Genomic DNA, 19439 nt, shown 5'->3' on the forward strand with positions numbered 1-19439 from the left:
TGGTGTTTCCAGCTGAGAACAGCATTATGTTCGACTTTGTAGTGTTTAAGACAAGGCCGTTTGACGAGAACCACTCGTGTAGTTGGTGGTAAGCGTTTGAGATATTTTGCTCGAGTTGTGTATACGTGTGAGCAGTTACTACCACGGTGGTATCATCAGCAAACAACACTGTCATACCTTCGGTAACAGAGGTAGGGAGGTCATTTATAAATATCAAAAACAGGGTGTTTCCGAGCGCAGATCCTTGTGGGATACCTAATTTGAGTACTCCTGCCTTGGATCTAATGTTTTCAATGGAGCCTGATATCTCCATTTTGACCTCTACCGTCTGCCTTCTATTTTCAAGGAACGATGCAAATAAATCATGAACTTTATTTTTTATTCCGTAATGCCCTATCTTTTCCAGAATCAGTTCATGACTTACTACATCGAACGCTTTCGATAGATCGCAGAATACCCCTGCTACCTTCTCCTTTGCATCTAAAGCGGTTGAAATGCAATCGTATATTTGATATGCCGCTGTTGTTGTAGATCTACTTTTTCTATACGCGTATTGTCTGTCCGTCAGTAGGTTATTTGTCTCGAGATGATGCATTAAAGTATTAGATATAATTTGTTCTATAATTTTAGATATATTAGGTACAATGGTGATGGGCCTGTAGTTGTCGACTGAACATTTTTCCCCTTTACCTTTATATACTGGACATACACGAGTGCATTTCAACACGTCAGGGTATACTCCACAAGTGAACATGGTGTTTATAAGATGTACTAGCAACCCTGCAACGATTGGCCAAACACACTCGAGTATGTCCAGAGATATGTCGTAAAAGTCCAAGGTCGTGTTTTTTTTCATCATGGACCGTAACACACGGTTGAGGTCTGTCAGAGTAATTTTAGGTAGGACTAATTCAGGTACGTTTGTGTTGTGTAATTGTTGTTGTACGTGATGTACAGAGTCCGATTTATTAATATTTAATTTAAACTTCGAAGCTACTGTGAGAAAGTGTTGGTTTAAGTGTTCTGGTACTTCCTGAGTTGGTATATTTTTTCCGTTGTCATCCTTTAGGGACATGGTATGTTGCGCTTGTTTTGTGGATGCTTCCTGGTTAACGACACGCCACATTTCTTTCGACGGATTTTTGCTATTGACAATGCGATTTGCATAATAATCTCGTCGTGTTGTCAAGGTCTCGGATTTTATACGATCAGCTTGATAGCTGATGCGTTCCGTTAGGGTTTCCAGTTCCGGGTATTGACGTTTCATTTCAGTTAAACCGTTATAATCTAAAATGTGTTTCGCGAGGGTTTCATTAAGCCATGGGACCGACTTATTTTTCTTTAACAAAATATTTTTGATTGGGAAATGTACATCAATATAATACTTTAAAACGTTAAATAATTTATTAAATTTATTGTCAATAGAAATAATGTCGTCAAAAATAAAATTCCAATTGTAATTTTCAATGTCAATATAAAACAATAATAAGGATTGGTCAGTATATAGCCTCTTTTTGATGTGAGTGTTTGGCTTGATTTTTTGTCTCACCTCATCTACGGGCAAAGTAAACACCTGAGCGCTGTGGTCGCTGATGGGGGTGTCGAGCGGCGCGGCCGCGACGCCCCTCCACCCGCGCGCCACCAGCCCGCAGTCGATGCTACTTGCACTGTGCGCGGTCACACGGGTCGGAAACTCAACACAGTTTCTACACATGTAGCTTTGAAGGATCTCATCTACTCGCCGTTTAGAAATGTTATCCGATAAAAAATCGACATTATGATCTCCGACCAAAATGAACTTTTTATCCTCATTTGTAAGTTTATCTAATAATAAATCTAAGTTATTTAAATACATGTCAAAATCACCATTTCCGGTGCGATATAAAACAATAATAATCAAATTTAAATTACATATTTCAATTGCAGTGAATTCAAAATGAAACTCGATAGCTAATGTCTGTAGGTCATTTCGCGGCCGATATTCAACATCGCCCCGTGTGTACAGCGCGACGCCGCCGTGTGCTATGTTTTTACGACAGTAGCTGTTTGCGAGCCGATAGTCACATAACCTAACTCGCTCGATTTCGTAGTTTTTGCACCATGTCTCACTACAAGCTAGTACATCGGGCTTTTCTGAGTTTAATAATAAGTCTAGTAACCCGGATTTGCCGCATATTGACCTTACATTTTGGTGGATGACTTTAAAACGTGAAGATTGTGCTAGCGTGGCGGGCGGTCGCCGCTGGTCACTAGGTAGTTTTTTGGCTTAACCGTGTTGAAGTGCCTGATGGACACGCCAGCCGGCCAGTGCTTGTGACTACGTACTACACCTACTTTATTCGCCGCCACATCAATTTTGAAGGACGAGTAATGACCTCTCGTGACCTTCAGCTGTTCACACCTATCTACCTGGACTCCGATGCTGGTTTGGATGTGATTAACGACGTCGTCGCAGCTGGTTTCCTCGTTCAGGTTGAAGATGTGCAGGCTAACGGACCGCGGCGAAGCCGCTCGCAACCCACCGTGAGGCTTCACCGAAGCCATGACCGTCGACATCGGGGTGCCACCGGCGCGCACGCGATGTCACGAGGTGCCACCGGCGCGCACGCAGCATCATGAAGTGCAGCTACTCGTATTGGAGCGTATGCAGCATCAGAAGGTGTCAGTAAAGTGCACCTCGCAGGAGGGACCGTCACAGCTGGAAGTGCCAGTGGGGCGGATGCAGCAGTCGGTGTACCTTTCACGACAGAACTTGGCTCCTTTTCCGCTACTCCCCAATCCTTTGGGGGTACCACTACACCCTGGGTGACTGGAGGCCGGACAAGAGGATAGGCTGGTTTTGGTGCTGCACGGACAGGTGGCTCGGAAGAGATGTCGTCTGATGATGATGGTTGAGCAGCCAGGCTTTCTGACTGCAGTTTGCGACGGGTGCGGGTTCGGAGCCGCGGCAGTTCCACCGGCGTTCGATCTGCAGGACCTGGAGGAGTCTTGTAGGATGTCTCGTGCTTCGATGAAGATGTATTCTCTGTGGTTGGTGCTAGTGTTCCTTGTGTAGTGTCGTCAATAAAGTGTAGTGCTTGTGGACCTGAGTCATTCAGTAATGATGTCTTTACCTGTTGTAGATCAAGGTCAGTTTGGTCGTTATTAAGTATTTGTGCAGGCCTACGTCACTCGCTCGCAGCTCGCAGTCGCGCGTTAAGTACCTACCCACCCCCTAGCAGTTGTCTCGAGGTAACAAGTAGCCGAGAGGCGCCACGCGTCCGCCTGTCGCGTGGCACGTACCTACTATTCTTGTGAGTCAAAAGAGTTGTGCCTGCTCGTTCACTGAAAAGATCGCTCCCAACTAGTACGATCTCCGAAGTGTACTAAGGCATTTGTCGTTTTGCCGGCAAGTGAAGGATCTGTTACGTTAGTAACTTATTAATCAATAATAATCTATGTCGATAGGTTTGGGGAAACCCTTATTGATGGTCTGATTTGAAAAATCTGTGCGCCATCGTGGAAGATACGATATCACCCAGTAAGGGTTATTGCTTTCGTGTTGTGATAGAAGTTACCTTTGGCTGGTTTAGTCGCGGACCGACCGCCGCGCGGAGCGATCCGCACTGGACTAATCGTCTGGAGCATCGTCACACAGCAGATTTCTATGCAACTTCCCATACAATAAAATATAACTAACGGTGACAGAAAGTTTGATGCAAAGACGATAAGCACTAAAATACTGTTTTTCTACTCCCGAACTGTTATTCGTCATTTACAGGGTCGTGCTCTTTAAAACCCTACATAAAAATCTATTCCCCAAAGCCAGCGTCACCCGGTTTTCCGCGCATGCGCGCAGTATCGAAAAAACTGAAAACGCATTGTTTGGCTCTTTAACCAAGGCAACGCATTGTTATAACGATACTGCGCGCGTGCGCGGGAAGGCTTTGGGCAGCTGAGCTGACAGTGCCAACCTTTGTGTCAAAATACAGGCAACATTTTAGTTATTCAAGTAATATTATTATACGGTGTTTAACTGAGACACATTTGTCTTTTTTGTTTAAAGCATAAAATACTATAAATTATTTTATTTTAGTAATAGTATTATTTTTCATCACATTTGCTGTTTAAAGAATATGTGTGTAACTTCAGGGAGCGTTGAATGGCACGGACGGGTCCGCGCGGACGACAACATCAACTTCATATAAATTGGTCGCGCGGATCGCTACAACCCTACAATCGACACTAAAACCAGCCTTTGACTATTGGTAACTGAAAAACCTGCTTAGCTTTTACTCGATAAATGGCCAATAACTGAATACACTACGCCCACTACGGTGCTGAAGATTATTGATGATTTTGATTAAAATTAGACTTGCATGTTTTTTGTGGAAAGACATAATTTTTCTGTTCTAACGTTTACATTTATTTTCTGATTAAATAAAACATTTTAAAAGTACAAAAACTTTTATTGCGTATAAATATATAAACGTCACATTCATTTTTTATTTATTTAAAAATATCTAATAATACAAGGCACTGGTACATTCTAACAGGTGCCCTGAGCGAAGCGAACGGTTTTAATCTTTTATATAATAAACATTTCTTTTAATGAAATTCAATAGTTCGAAATATCACTAATAAAATTTAGGAAAATATACATACTTTGTCATTATTATTGATTATAAAAGATATCTAAGTAAAAAATATTTGTTAAAACAATCAAATTAAAATATTTAGTTTCTCAACGACGACGATTTAATACGGGACTGACAAAGCCCATACAAAAAAGCGTAACCCTGATATATACATATAGTTTTTTAGTCTTAAAACTAGATGGCGCTGTTTCGCAGCCTGGAAGTGGCAAAAATCATATTTTCCCCAAATATTTTTGCGTGTTTTTATTTCACGATATCACGTCAATACTCATTTTGAAAAAAAAAAATTGTAGGCATCATCAGTGTAGTTATGATAGTAGTTAATAGGGGGCGCTACAAAATTGAGGTACGATTCTTAGTATGAAGATTGTAAATCCTATATAAATTATCATTGCCTATAGCTTGAAAACGCTACCATGCAATAATTCCTATGAAAATAGGCGATTTTTATGACTAGTGCTGCCAAGACAACAGAATTATCTCGGACTAGACATCATAAGAGGAAAATCGGACTATTTCAAGACTAATAACGCATATTGCATATCATTACACGTGTAACTATATGCATATCATAGCCATGCAAACGATCATTCTGGCGGCGGTGGGTAAGTTTTATGCCTTTTGGGCATTTTCAGAATTTGGGACACCCCAATTAGCGTAAGTCGTTAACAAAAATTAACTCGCTGTCAGTTTTGTGACGACGATTAAGCATAAAATTTGTCTAAAGATTAACTTTTATCAACGTTCTGAATGTAGATTACGGCTTATTGTTTATGTAATTAACACAAAAACTCTTCAAATTTCATGCTTAATTATCATCGCAAAACTGACAGCGAGTTAAGTTGTAAACTTACGCTAATTTTGGGTCCCAAATTCTGAAAATGCCCCATAAGCCGGGTCCACACAGCGAGGCAATTGTACGCGTCTCAGACGGTCAGTGTATACGTGCCTCGGCAGAGGCAGGTTGCTCTGCTGCCTAAACGCTCTCGCTGCCTCGACAGTACAGTCAACCAATTGGTACCCTGGGCCACTTTACAACCATGTCAAAATGACAAGCAGTAAGAGATTTCTTACAATGTGATTTATAACGTCACTATGACATAGTTCTACAGTGGCCTAGGGTTCCAATTGGTTGACTGTACATTAGGTCTGCGATACACGGGAATTTGCTCAAGCTAGAGGCATGTGTATCGCAGGCCTTACTACAGTCACCGGCATAAATAAGTGATGATTTCCGTACCTTGTCATATTAACGTCTTGTTTTAAATGTCAAACGATTAAAAGCGACAAGGTACAGAAATCATCACTTTATGCCGGTGACTGTACAAGGAACACTGGAGTTGCATATGTCTACGTGGGGTTACCCTCATCTGACCCTCTAGCACAACTTGCCTTGTCGCGCGCGAGTTCATACTTGAAGTCGCGCATGATGTATGAACTCGCGCGCGACAAGGCAAGTTGTGCTAAAGGGTCTGGTAGGATAATAATGATCAGAAACACACTGCGCATAACATGTTCACACACAACACAACATACATCATGTTGAAACACTTTTCTTCGAATGGCAATATTGCAGAAAAAATAGTTGACATTATTACTACCACGCATACGACACATTTGGCAGAATATTGTTTTACAGGTCGATTTTGATTTAGCATTATTTTATATACCATAATAATCATATAGCATACTATTACAAGAGCAAAATTATGACACGTTATCAAAAAGGAAATATTGTCCCAGAGTCACCGTTAGGTACGACAACGAGCGAAGCTAGGAGGAGTGTTAGGTATCTTACATCCCTAATACATTCGAATCGCTATCAAAAACCAAATTGGAAGGAGAAAGACAACTATGCCGCCTAAATATTATCTGCGAAAGTACTATTCGACTAGAAGACTATTATGCTCATTAACATTATGCCAACATACCATTCGGTATCATAAAAATCCGCGAAATTATTTATGCCAAAGCCACAGATCAATACAACAAGATGGCCCTTACAGGGCGACTCGCGGTCACCAAGCATACGACAAATCAGGTTTATAAAAGTTTGAACGCGTGCGACACCGATCAGTAGCGCCCAAGTATACGACCCGCTAACAGTGTCCGTGTCCGCTCGGGAAAAAATCTTAAATAATCAATTTTGGTTGCAAACAATGGTCTCTTACAGCATAAAGTGGTGTGGCAAGTCTTCTAACACTTCTACATGTAAAAAAGATGGAACAACATTCCACAGTTAAGTCAAATTAATTATTTTGTTGAATATTGTTTATTGTCCGCGGAGTTCATTTATACTGGTCAATATGGTTGTGCTGAGCGGCGCCGAGGCGCGTCCATCCCTCTTTACCGAGTTAACAATGTGATATGCTATCCCTTTCACGTAAACGACTAGGCATGGGGCCATGTTAGTTTATGTCTGTTGCGGGAACTTCGTACTGCCGTTCGTACCATGTGCTACCATTTTATGAAATATAAAAGAAAGCAGATTTGTAATAGTGAATAATTATCTAGAATCTGTAGAGTCTGTAGTGGTATTTAGTTCATTGATTAGTTTAGAATATTTAGTTGGTTATTTAACTTAGTAAACGTAAGTAAAAATGCACAGTTTAGTTATTAGTTACTAGAATGATTTTTATTGAGATGCTATCACAATTATCATCCTCCTTGCGTTATCCCGGCATCGGCATTCGCCACGGCTCATGGGAGCCTGGGGTCCGCTTTGGAAACTACTACCAAGATTTGGCGTAGGCACTAGTTTTATGAAAGCGACTGCCATCTGACCTTCCAACTCGAAGGGTAACTAGGCCTTATTATAATTTAATTATAATATTATAATTTGTTGCAAAACAAATTCACCACAGTACTGGTACCGGTACCATTGTCTATAATAGACATGTCCCATTCCCATCCCTACTGCTAATCATAAAGGCGCGCCATTATTTGAAACGACCAATGGCAGCACCGTGCGCGCCCGCCTCACCCCGCAAGGATTGGTGATTTGCGTCTCGAACAATATCGCTTGCATTTGGCTTCTAGTGGGGTGTTCTGTGGCCAAAGCATATTCTGCGTAAGGTGTTTCTGCCAAGAACTATTATACGAATCTAATATATACGAAAAAAGTTTCTGCAAGACATTAGTGAACCGTCTACGTGCTATAAAGACAGCTTATCCATCAGGAGGGCCGTATGCTTATTTCTTATTTCCCACCGATGAACTATTCAAAAAAACTTATACAATATTTGGTAATATGTAATATCCTTATTTATACATTGCCGTCTTGAAATTACAGTACTTAAAACATTAAAGAATAAAAGATAACTAGGTATCTTATCACTAGTATAGGAATGCCCTTAGGTACTCATAGTTTGCTTCTGTTCGGAGACACGAACGCGAAGGGATGACCGGGTTCCTACAACGAAACTCTTGTTTACCTACTCATCATTCTCCTTGCGTTATCCCGGCATTTGCCACGGCTCATGGGAGCCTGGGGTCCGCTTTGACAACTATCCTCAAGATTTGGCGTAGGCACTTTTTACGAAAGCGACTGCCATCTGACCTTCCAACCCGAAGGGTAACTAGGCCTTATTGGAATCAGTCCGGTTTCCTCACGATGTTTTCCTTCACTGAAAAGCGACTGGCAAATATCAAATGACATTTCGCACATAAGTTCAGAAAACTCATTGGGACGAGCCGGGTTCGAACCCGCGACCTCCGGATCGAAAGTCGCACGCTCTTACCGCTAGGCCACCAGCGCTTTTTACTCGTTTGAAACTCTTATTTACTAATCTGGGGGCACGGCAGTGCCCCCGCCAAGTCGAGCAAAAAGAGGCACAGCCGTACCATCCTTTTCTCGAAGCATTTTAGTATACCTTATTGGATAATCATTTTGTCACGTGATTATAATAAAATGTATATACCTAACAGAAAGACAATGATTAAAATTGAATTGAGCTTGTACTTTACATTTAAAATTAATAATACAGATAGTAGTTATGTTAAATAATAAAATGTGAGTGTGCACGGGAAAACGTCCCGCTTTGTCAGTTTATTCATATAAAGATACAAGTGAACCTCGCCTTAACACGTTCGGTGCCAGTGACACATACGTTGTGTTCATTTTCGTACAAAATCATACCTACTGGCAGTGAATGTGTTAATGGTAACCGACAAAGTGGGACGTTTTACTAAACACACTCACAAATAATATTGACCACTTAAAAGTTATTTCAAATAATAGTTACAAGGGGAAAAGTCATAGTCAGGGCCCGTAACTTTTATGCCGATGACATAAATTTGACGTCACGCTGCATATAGGATGATTGAAATAATTTTATTGTAATAATTAATCATTATTCATCAATCAATTTAATCATGTACAAATGACTTCAAAAGTGAGCTACTCATACGTAAAATAATTAATACCTACTTGATACGTGAAACGAAAAGGAAACAATTTTGTTTTGTTTTTATAATTTATTGAAATATGGTAACAAAACTATTTAATAAAAGGTATGTATAAAAATAAACAAATAATTTAATTTACTATTCACGTATCAAGTAGGTATTAATTATTTTACGTATGAATAGATTAGTATTGAAGTCATGATTAAAATGATTGATGAATAATGATTAATTATTAAATAAAACTCTTGAATCATTCTATATGCAGCGTGACGTCAAATTTATGTCATCGGCATGAAAGTTACGGGCCCTGGTCATAGTTTAATCGCTCGTATTAATTTTTATAACCAAGCAAGTGAAAGATTCCAAAATTGTATCACGAACTTAGCGAGAGGTTCGAAAAGTGGAATCTTAAGCGTTATGAGATTTAAAGAAATTTTGCCCCCGAGTAAAATACGCTTTATCCTAGTAAAAAATAATAGCACGATTAAAAATAATTACTGGAATTCGGAAGTTAATTCGGCACGGCTTAAAGTGTAGATGTGATTGATAACATTATTTTTTCAAAGCTATTCCTTACTTGTCAAATCAGTGTAGCTTAGACTGTCCTGAGGGCCTACCAAGAGCTAAGTTCGACGTATTCCTTCCCTGTCACACTTACATATGATTTCTCAAGTGCGACAGAGAGGCACACACTTCGATTCGAACGTGGTTCACGGTAACCGCTCAAGTATGTACTTGCACTGCCTACGCTTATAAGAGTTATGAGTGGTTAAAACTTGAATAATTAAAAATTGTGATTTTTATATACCTACTGCACGACGACCATACTAAATCTCACAGTACGTCAGCGATACCTAATAATAAAGCTATTTTAAAGACTACATAGTTACACATAGTATAATAATAAAAAGAAAGAGATCAGAAGGTGTTTTAGACGGAACAAAAATAGTACAGCTCAGATATAGAACATAGACAGACGCCTTGACCACTCCACCTGTAGTTAGGGCTGCCTCTTATGTCTTCCAAAGTGGAAAGGGAACCTAACGGCCCAGCCACGAAGATGGTTTAAGCCCGGCAGCGGTGAGCGGCGGCCATACGTGCGAATGAAAAGTCCCATCGCTGTGTCTCGCTCCAATGTATGGCCGCCGCTCACCGCTGTCGCGCTTAGACCAATCACGTAAGCCCGGCAGCTGAGCGGCGCCGTACGTGCGAAAGAAAAGACCAATGTCGTGGCTGAGGTGTAAAACCTAAGTATTAAAAGTAGTGGGTGAGGCACACACGACGTTAACTTATCTACATTCTACTTATGACAGTTTTCCTCCTTATTTATTACGTAAAAATTTTGTATGACGGATATCTTTAGGACTAAACTGTAAACTTTTTTAAAAACTTGGAAGAACTTTTGACGTGTTGTCTTATATGCTACTAATGACACTGACTGTCAAAACCAAGTTTGTCTAATGCACCACATCCGAGAATCCCGCCGGCAGCGCGTCAGCGCCCAGAAGATTCAACACCATATCTTTTTCGACATTGTTCTTACTCAACCCCTGCAATTTCATCTCCTGCAGAGCCACCTTATCCGCCAAAGCGTCAACTTTTTCCGACAGCGCGTCCACTTTATCCAACAAACACACACTCAGTTTATCAAACTTGTCCGACAACTTATCCATCTTCGATATAAGCGTTTTTAGACCGATCGCGTCGATTTGATTGTTTTTCGCGTCAGTTTCATCCTGACTCCCGTTGCTGCCAGTACTACTTACGGATTTCACTGAACTCTGGCGTTTCAATGTTGCATTATTAAGAACGGCCAGATGTTGTTCGTAAAATTCTGTTTCTTTATACCCCGATAGTTCTTCGGCGTTCAGCAACGCTGCGACAACTTTTTCAATGGCGCCGGCTTTCAGAGAATTGATTACATCTAGGAGTTTTTCCGCGTAGAGTTTTTGCAAGGAGGGTTTCAGACCCTCGATGAGATTGAGCTCTTCATTCCAGAAGTATTTGATTTCTTTATTCACGATGGCGCTGTGTAGTTCCTCGAGCATAGTTTGGAAGAGGAAGGAGATCTTGTTCTGCCAGTATTTGCGGTCGTTTTCTTGCGTGATCTTCCAGAGGAAAAGGGTCTTGATGTAGTAGCTCGCGATGTATTTTAGGCCGAGGGCGTCGCGTAGCTTCTTTACCTGTAAATATACGATAATATTTAAAAAAAGTTTTTAAAAACTCACTACTAAAGTGACCTACCAGACCAGTACACTATCTTCCGAACTAGAAAACGATGCGAATTTATAGTTTTCGTGGAAATCGGCGACACGGTACATCTCTAAAATAGGTATATACTGCGTTTACTGCGCCTTAGGTCGCTCACTGTAGCCGGGCAGAAAAAAATGGAAGGTTACCAAGAGCTTTTAAAGTTAAAATGAATGTTAAATAGGTCCCTTGAATAAGCTAAGTATTCATTAGTATTCTATTAACTGCTTCCTGTCGATTATTGCTATCATTCCATAGCGGTAACAAAAAGATTATACACTCCATAGCGGTCAACAGAATGCGTCGTTTAACAACTACTTAAAACCTGCTACATTGCAAATGAATACATTACTAATTTTTACTTTGAGCTATGACTTCGTAGGTTTAGAGAGCGATGCCTGTCTATTGTGTGTATGTAAATTGTTGACGATCCAACAACCACTTTCTATGATCGCACCGCTTGCCGCAAGCAAGGCGTTGATCCTCACACCCTAGGTAGAACCTAAACAGTCCTTACCAGTCACATGGTACTGGTACCCTTGCGCTCCTTATACCACTTCATTATTTAATTTTTATTAAGCAGAAACGTCTGCTAACGATTCTAAAGTCCTTGAGACTCCAGTGCCGTTACAAGATGTAATAGTCTGTCGGTAGATGGCGCTAGACGTCACCCCAAGACGTGTGTACAAAAAGGAAAGGCATGGAAAGATTTAGGTCCGGCGTGGCTTCCGAGCTCCTTATACCACTTCATTATTTCCTTTAAATAAAAAACTTCATTATTTCTTTGGAATAAGAGCAGAATCAATCCTGCTAACCACCTTCCTCTAGACTTCTATAGTAACCATAACCAGTCGTACGACGTAGTGTTCTTAGCGTCCCTTCATCATGTTGCCCTCAAAGTCTTGGAAAGAGAGCCCCCAGCAAGAAGAAAATATCATCATCAGCCTCCTTGCGTTATCCCGACATTTGCCACGGTTCATGGGAGCCTGGGGTCCGCTTTGACAACTAATCCCAAGATTTGGCGTAGGCACTAGTTTTACGAAAGCGACTGCCATCTGACCTTCCAACCCGAAGGGTCACTAGACCTTATTGGAATTAGTCCGGTTTCCTCACGATGTTTTCCTTCACCGAAAAGCGACTGGCAAATATAAAAAAAAAAAATATTGGGGGACACCTTACACAGATCAACTTAGCCCCAAACTAAGCAAAGCTTGTACTATGGGTGCTAAGCGACGATATACATACTTAAATAGATAAATACATCCTTTTATACATAGAAAACCTCCATGACTCAGGAACAAATATCTGTGCTCATCACACAAATAAATGCCCTTACCGGGATTCGAACCTGGGACCGCGGCTCAGCAGGCAGGGTCACTACCGACTGAACCAGACCGGTCGTCTTATTTATTTATTTATTTACAAAACATGTTTTTTTTTTTTTTTTTTTTTTTTATTATAAATTTACTTTACAGACTAGCCAAAGGCAAAGACGTGGCCTGATGGAGTGAGCTCGCCCAGAAGATGCCTGTTCACTCTTGATTTGAAGGTTGCCGGGTTATATGAGCTCTATAATGTTATAACATAAACATGTCTTATGAAATATCTAATGACATTTCGCACATAAGTAAGTTCCGAAAAACTCATTGGTGCGAGCCGGGGTTCGAACCCGCTATCTCCGGAACGAAAGTCGCACGCAGTTATCGCTAGGCTACAAGCACTTCAGCAAGAAGAAAATATATTGGAAGAAAATATACTAGCACCGGTCTTCAGACCATCACTCTTCAGGACCTTCCTCTTTTCTAGGACCTACCAGTCGTATGGTGCTCTTGAGTTGCTGGCACCCCTTCATCATGTCCCGCTCGAAGTCCTGGAAGGAGAGCCGCCAGCACCGGTTCTGCTGCGTGTCCTCGAGGCCCTTGTTGGGTTTCGGCACCACCAGCCAGTCACGACATTGGCTGCCTTCGACTTGTCTAAAAATACAGGCGTTACACAGGTGTTAGATTTTAGAGCTTCATACCTCAGAGAAAAAACGGAAAGAATCGCCTATGCGCCTGTCTGTCCGATCGGGCCGTCTGTTACAGCATTGACGTAACAGGTAAGTTTCTCCGAAACTTTTTACATTGTTAGGCTCAAATTTGGAGCAGATATGTAACTTGGTGATGCATAAATTGATGTTTTACGCCAATTATTGAATTTGAATACCGAGGTCCATGACGTTTTTGGGATTAGTTGTCAATGCGGACCCCAGGATCCCATGAGCCGTGGCAAATGCCGGGATAACGCAAGGAGGATGATGATGGCCACATTTGTGAAAATGTATCAAATTACCATTTCCGCAATTTAGGGAAGCATTTCTCGGTATAAAATTTTGAAATAAATGCAGATAATAGTCACATCATTATGTAGATTGACGCCTCGAAGCCTGTGAAATCTTATTACTTATGAAGTTATGACGCTGTGGCCGGCATGGCCGATCAAATGCATTGAAAATGTTCAAATAGCTAAATATAATTTGAATCTGTTCATACTTTCACAAATACAGCTCCATGACTCAACAAAGGAAACATGACGAGATTTCATGTCAACAACTTATAAAATAAAATAAAATAAATAAATATTATAGGACATTCTTACACAGATTGACTGAGGCCCACGGTAAGCTCAAGAAGGCTTGTGTTGTGGGTACTCAGACAACGATACATATAATATATAAATATATACATAGAAAACATCCATGACTCAGGAACAAATATCTGTGCTCATCACACAAATAAATGCCCTTACCGGGATTCGAACCCGGGACCGCGGCGCAGCAGGCAGGGTCACTACCGACTGCGTCAGACCGGTCGTCAAAAACTTATCGGGTCCCACTCAAGTGGGTGTCGCTATACTCCCTATCTATTGCCTATCTAACATCCAACCTGTTAGCGTATACGTAGACCTTATACCAAACACATAAAGTTCAACAGAGGCTAAAAGTGTTGTTGGTATTTGTAGAATTCCCGAATTTTTCGAGCGGATATTTAATTTGATAAAATTCTGAGCTTTCTATGCATTGTATGATGTTTAGACAAATATTCAAATATTATAATACGATTAGATATATAAATCCTTCTTCGGTACATGTAGTCATCGATCGAGCGAGTACCAGAATAAGTTAAAATAGAGGCCATTGTATTTCTCTTTATACTTAGCTAGCGACAAAGTGTGACTTTTTATTGAAATATAAATAGCCTGTGTGGTGACGGGTTAAGAATTTCACCACCCCCTTTCTTCCCGTGGGTGTCGTAGAAGGCGACTATGGGATATGGGTTAAATTGTGGCGTAGGCGAGAGGCTGGCAACTTGTCACTGCAATGTCACAGTTTCGTTTTCTTTCAACCCCTTATTTGCCAAGAGTGGCACTGAAGCTTTAGTAGTTTCATGTGTTCTGCCTACCCCTTTATGTGATACAGGCGTGATTGTATGTATGTGTGTATGTATGTATAAATAGCAATCTCGTACTTATAAAGTTGTACCTGTAACCCTCAGGCCATCGCGGTAACGAGAACCTTATAACCGGCACCAGATCCACATCCAACTTGAAAGGGTATGCAACAGATCCATTCTTCACGTTCAGCATGAAACAGGTCATGATACAGGTCCCAGGACAGGAAGCATGATACAGGTCCCCGTTTACCTGGACCTCCCCTTTCCCATTCTATACAGTATTTGTAGATATTTAATATGAGTTATAAACCCCGAGTCACGAACGGGTTTCCATGAACACTCGCCTCCCGGGCGATACTTGTTATAGTAGTTAACGGCCATTAATAGTAGACCTTCGTGGACGTCAGCTGCCGCTTTATCAGTATACTATTTTAATAATATAGAAGTATGTAATTCACCTGTATCCATCAGGCCATCGCGGTACCGAGAACCTTATAACCGGCACCAGATCCACATCCAACTTGAAGGGGGGTACATCAGGTCCGTTCTTCACGTTCAGTGTGAAGGCCGGGCCGGAAGATTTGTAGCTGAGCAAGTAGAGGTCCCCGTTTACCCGGACCTCCCCTTTCATGTCGTTGACGGCGCGTTGTACGATGCCGTGCATCCAGGCGCGGAATTTATTCTGGAGGAAGTATTTGTCGTTGTCCCTGGAAAGAAGTGTAAACTATAGCACTATAGCTAGTAGTAACTGTTGTTGAAGGGGAAACAGTGAAGCCGATATGTGTTTCGATTGAAATGCCATAACTGACATTAGCGAACACTGTGAAGGAACTAGATTTCAGGTGTAATAAAACCCTTGAATTATGACTGTGCACATGTACGAGATGTCAGGATTGGCAAGTAGGGTGAACCATTTTGCTTAAAACTTAGGTGTTTCTTTTACCTACATCTACAACTTCAATAGATTTGCTGGCTCAGCTGTAGAGTATGGGTTAAATGCCTTATCAGTGGTAAAAAACAGTCCAATCTTTTTTATATGATACTTATGGAAAGAAAACGGCCAGAAAAATGATCTTTTTAAACAGGCGACGCCAGAAGTGGCGTAAGTGCGTTGTCGGAATTTTACTTTTCTTGAAAGTTCTTTTTTTAACCCCCGACGCAAAAACGACGGGGTGTTATAAATTTGACGTGTCTGTTTGTTTGTCTGTCTGTGGCATTGTAGTTCCCGAACGGATGAACCGATTTAGATTTAGTTTTTTTTGTCTGAAAGCTGAGTTAGTCGGGAGTGTTCTTGGCAATGTTTCAAGATAATCGGTCTACTATGTCGCGGTTGGGGTTTTTTTCAAAATTTTAATATCCGGAAACACTGCAGTCAAAACAGCTGAGTCTACTCCTACCTTTTGCTTGTAGTTTATGGGGAGCCGGATCACTATGTCCATGTCAAATTTATCTAGTTTTTACTACTTATGGCACAGAGAACCTCCTATAGAGTGGCAGTCTTGTATATTTGGTTCGCGATACGAGTCACCAGTGTTTGGGGTGCGAGGAGCGGGCGGGGAATGTGTTAAGCGCGCTGTGATTGGCCGTTTCAAGGACGGCGGGCAGTCGCGCCAGATGAAAAGGGACAGAAGTATGACTATCCCTCTACTGACGCGTAAGTGGCCAATGTAAGTTGACCTATGCCGGCTCTGAATAAATTATAAATATGACTTATTTGTGGAATGTAATGCCGTCTGTTTTTAAATTTGAGCTTCTTGTTACCTTTCCACACCATTTCACACTACAGGTGGACATCTTTAAGGCATCAAAATACCCTTTTCCAATTTTTTTGTGCGAAAAACACGCGCTGCTTTCGGGTCTGTTACTTGGTCGATACTGATCGGGCACGGCGAGCGCCGGCGCTTATATCAGTGCCAATACTAGGAAGGCTGGCGACCGCGAGTCGTCTTGTAATAGATGTCTATAGGGGTTGGTCTGTGACTTATGGCTACTATAGTATCCAAGGACGTACCTCCACTCCCTAGTGACCTTGTGGCACTTCTCCCAGTCCGGCTGCTTGTCCATATGGTCGAACGCGTTAGTGATCTTCATTCGCACGTAGCCGGGGATGTCAGTCTCGAGCCAGATGCCGTCCTCGCCCTGCTCGTAGTTTATGGGTAGCCGGATCACTATGTCCATGTCAAATTCGTCTAGTTTTGACACTTTTATGCCGTCGGATACGCTGCCGCCGTATAAGACCTGGCAAACACGTATGTAGATATTAAGTAATGGGGGGGGGGGATGGGTAGCAATTTGTTAGAAATCTGGGTTAAATTTCAGAATTTCATACAAAGAAGGGATGGGACAGTTTTCTATGAATAATACATAAGGATTTGACGACTTTGATGATAACAAGTCCTAATGTTTGAACCCACAGATACCCCCCTTTCTTAAGTATATAATAACTAGCTTTTGCCCGCGGCTTCGCTCGCGTTAAAAAGAGACAAAAAGTAGCCTATGTCACTCTCCATCCCTTTAACTATCTCCACTTAAAAAAGCACGTTAATTCGTAGCTCCGTTTTGCCGTGAAAGACGAACAAACAGACAGACACACAAACTTCCCCAGTAAGTAATATTAGTATGGAGATATCCCTGGGCCTTAGGATGGTAAATATAAATGTTTTGTAGTAATACTAATTAAATTAAAAATGAAGAATGTATCAGGGCCAGGGCTAGTAGTGAAGTGTGAGCATTCTAGTTGTAGACTAGGTTGCATTTAAATTATAGGCATAAGGATTCCAGTGGTACCACAATAGTCATGAAAAATAAAATAGTTAAAATAAACATACTTACCTCTTTGCTGTACTTATTGAAGTAGTTGCAATTCTCGCCCATTTTCTGTTTGACTTGATCAAAAACCTTCTTGAAGATATCCTGCGACTTTTTATAGTCCTCATCCTTTATTGCTATGAATTTCTTGTACACCTCTGTGAGGTACAAGTCCATATATTTCTTGTTCACCGACATTTTCTGCTGATCTGTAAACTGTAACAATTTTTTTTATATAGTAAATTAAAAAAAACCTCTGCCACAATTGACACTGTAGTTTGCTGTTTTGCAAATAAATAAAATAATAAATATTGGGGACACCTTACACAGATCAACTTAGCACCAAACTAAGCAAAGCTTGTACTATGGGTGCCAAGCAACAATATACATATTTAAATAGATAAATACATACTTATATACACAGAAAACATCCATGACTCAGGAACAAATATCTGTGCTCATCACACAAATAAATGCCCGTACCGGGATTCGAACCCAGGACTGTGGCTTAGCAGGCAGGGTCACTACCAACTGAGCCAGACCGGTCGTAGAAATGTAAATAAATCAAAATATACAATCCTCTGAATAAACTTTCTAGTAAGTAATTTAAGAATTTTATCATAAAAATAATTTTGAAGTTACATTGGTACCGTTAACTGATTCTTAATTTTATTATCAAGTACGGAAACAAGTTTACATATAATTAATTTGTAAAAACTATGTAGGTATAAAAGCAAATAAGTAACAGAAAGTAAAGTGTACGCAACATAATAATAAATACACAGATATCAGAAAGACAGTATCAATATTAATAGATTACAGATTCCTAATTACAAGTAGGTACTTAAAAGGATAAGACCAAGTTTTCGTGTGTTTACCTAAAACGTTTCTCACTTTGCGAAGGTCCTTGCTTCTCCGTGTCTCTCAGCCCGCACAAGTCTATTCTAGGAATATTGAATGGCCATCCGCTGTAGACGAATTTCGGGAGACGTGGCCCTGTTATTATTGGTCACTGCATGCCGGAATATCGCGTCCTTTTCTCTCGCAAGTTCAACAAATTTTCCCCGACCGCCGGTCGCAATCCCAGCCGGGTACCAACTACGGTGTTGTCAGCGCTACAAAAGTCAAAACGTCAAACTTCTGTTACAGTTGCGTTCATAATAATTTTGTATCGTGTCATGAAGTAAACGGAATATTTATTTTGTTTTTTACTTGAGAATCTTTTCATAATTTAAATATTCATATGGTATTTTAGTAACAGTAGGATTTTAACACTTTAACACTTTAGTAGGATTTTGTTTTCATCGATTTATGTGCAATTACCGAAAAGTTTGTACATTTGGATTACATCTCCGATTTTGATAAAAATTGGTAGGCTGATAGAGTCCGTGATGCTGAGCAAGATCCACTAGGTTTCCCAAAATGTCCTATGTAGTTTGTATGAAACCTTCTTTTTTTATTACCAGATTTCTATACATTTTCGGTAACAAAAAAGGAAAGTTTCATACAATCAACCTAGGACATTTTGGGAAACCTAGTGGATCTTGCTCAGCATCATGGACTCTATCAGCCTACCAATTTTTATCCAAATCGGAGACGTGATCCAAATGTACAAACTTATCGGGAATTGCTGTTATAATGAGCACTCAATCATGTTGAAATGAAATTTCTTGAACTTAACTTCATAAACTATTGCAAAATAACATTTACTTTTTAGTTATATTAAAAAGCTTAAAATTTAAATAATATATTACGGTAAAAAATATTCATTTTTAAAGGCGAACGCTATTATTAAATTTAGGGGCTTTCCCGAAGTTCACCTTAAATGTTGCTGTGTGAAAAATAATAATAAATCGGTCATGATCATGTCATTCATAAATACACTTTTATATTGTTTTAATGTCAT

General features: G+C 40.5%; 1 protein-coding gene across 2 annotated transcripts; it reads right to left on the bottom strand.

The window, feature by feature from the left end:
• Positions 1-10283: 10283 nt before the first annotated feature.
• LOC125226719 (cyclic GMP-AMP synthase-like receptor) lies at positions 10284-18615 on the bottom strand. Of its 2 annotated transcripts, none has more exons than XM_048130799.1 (6): positions 18412-18615; positions 17558-17742; positions 16737-16963; positions 15184-15432; positions 13108-13267; positions 10284-11227 (listed from the first exon to the last, which is right to left on the bottom strand). In XM_048130799.1, the coding sequence occupies exons 2-6, from the start codon at positions 17729-17731 to the stop codon at positions 10502-10504; spliced, it is 1536 nt and encodes a 511-aa protein (XP_047986756.1). In that variant the 5' UTR covers positions 17732-17742; positions 18412-18615; the 3' UTR covers positions 10284-10501. The 2 variants fall into 2 exon arrangements, with proteins under 2 accessions (XP_047986756.1, XP_047986755.1); XM_048130798.1 differs by having other exon boundaries at positions 17558-17749.
• Between the last annotated feature and the right edge of the window lie 824 nt (positions 18616-19439).

Source organism: Leguminivora glycinivorella, chromosome 5 (genome assembly GCF_023078275.1).
Source record: "Leguminivora glycinivorella isolate SPB_JAAS2020 chromosome 5, LegGlyc_1.1, whole genome shotgun sequence".
In the NCBI taxonomy this organism is placed as follows: domain Eukaryota; kingdom Metazoa; phylum Arthropoda; class Insecta; order Lepidoptera; family Tortricidae; genus Leguminivora; species Leguminivora glycinivorella.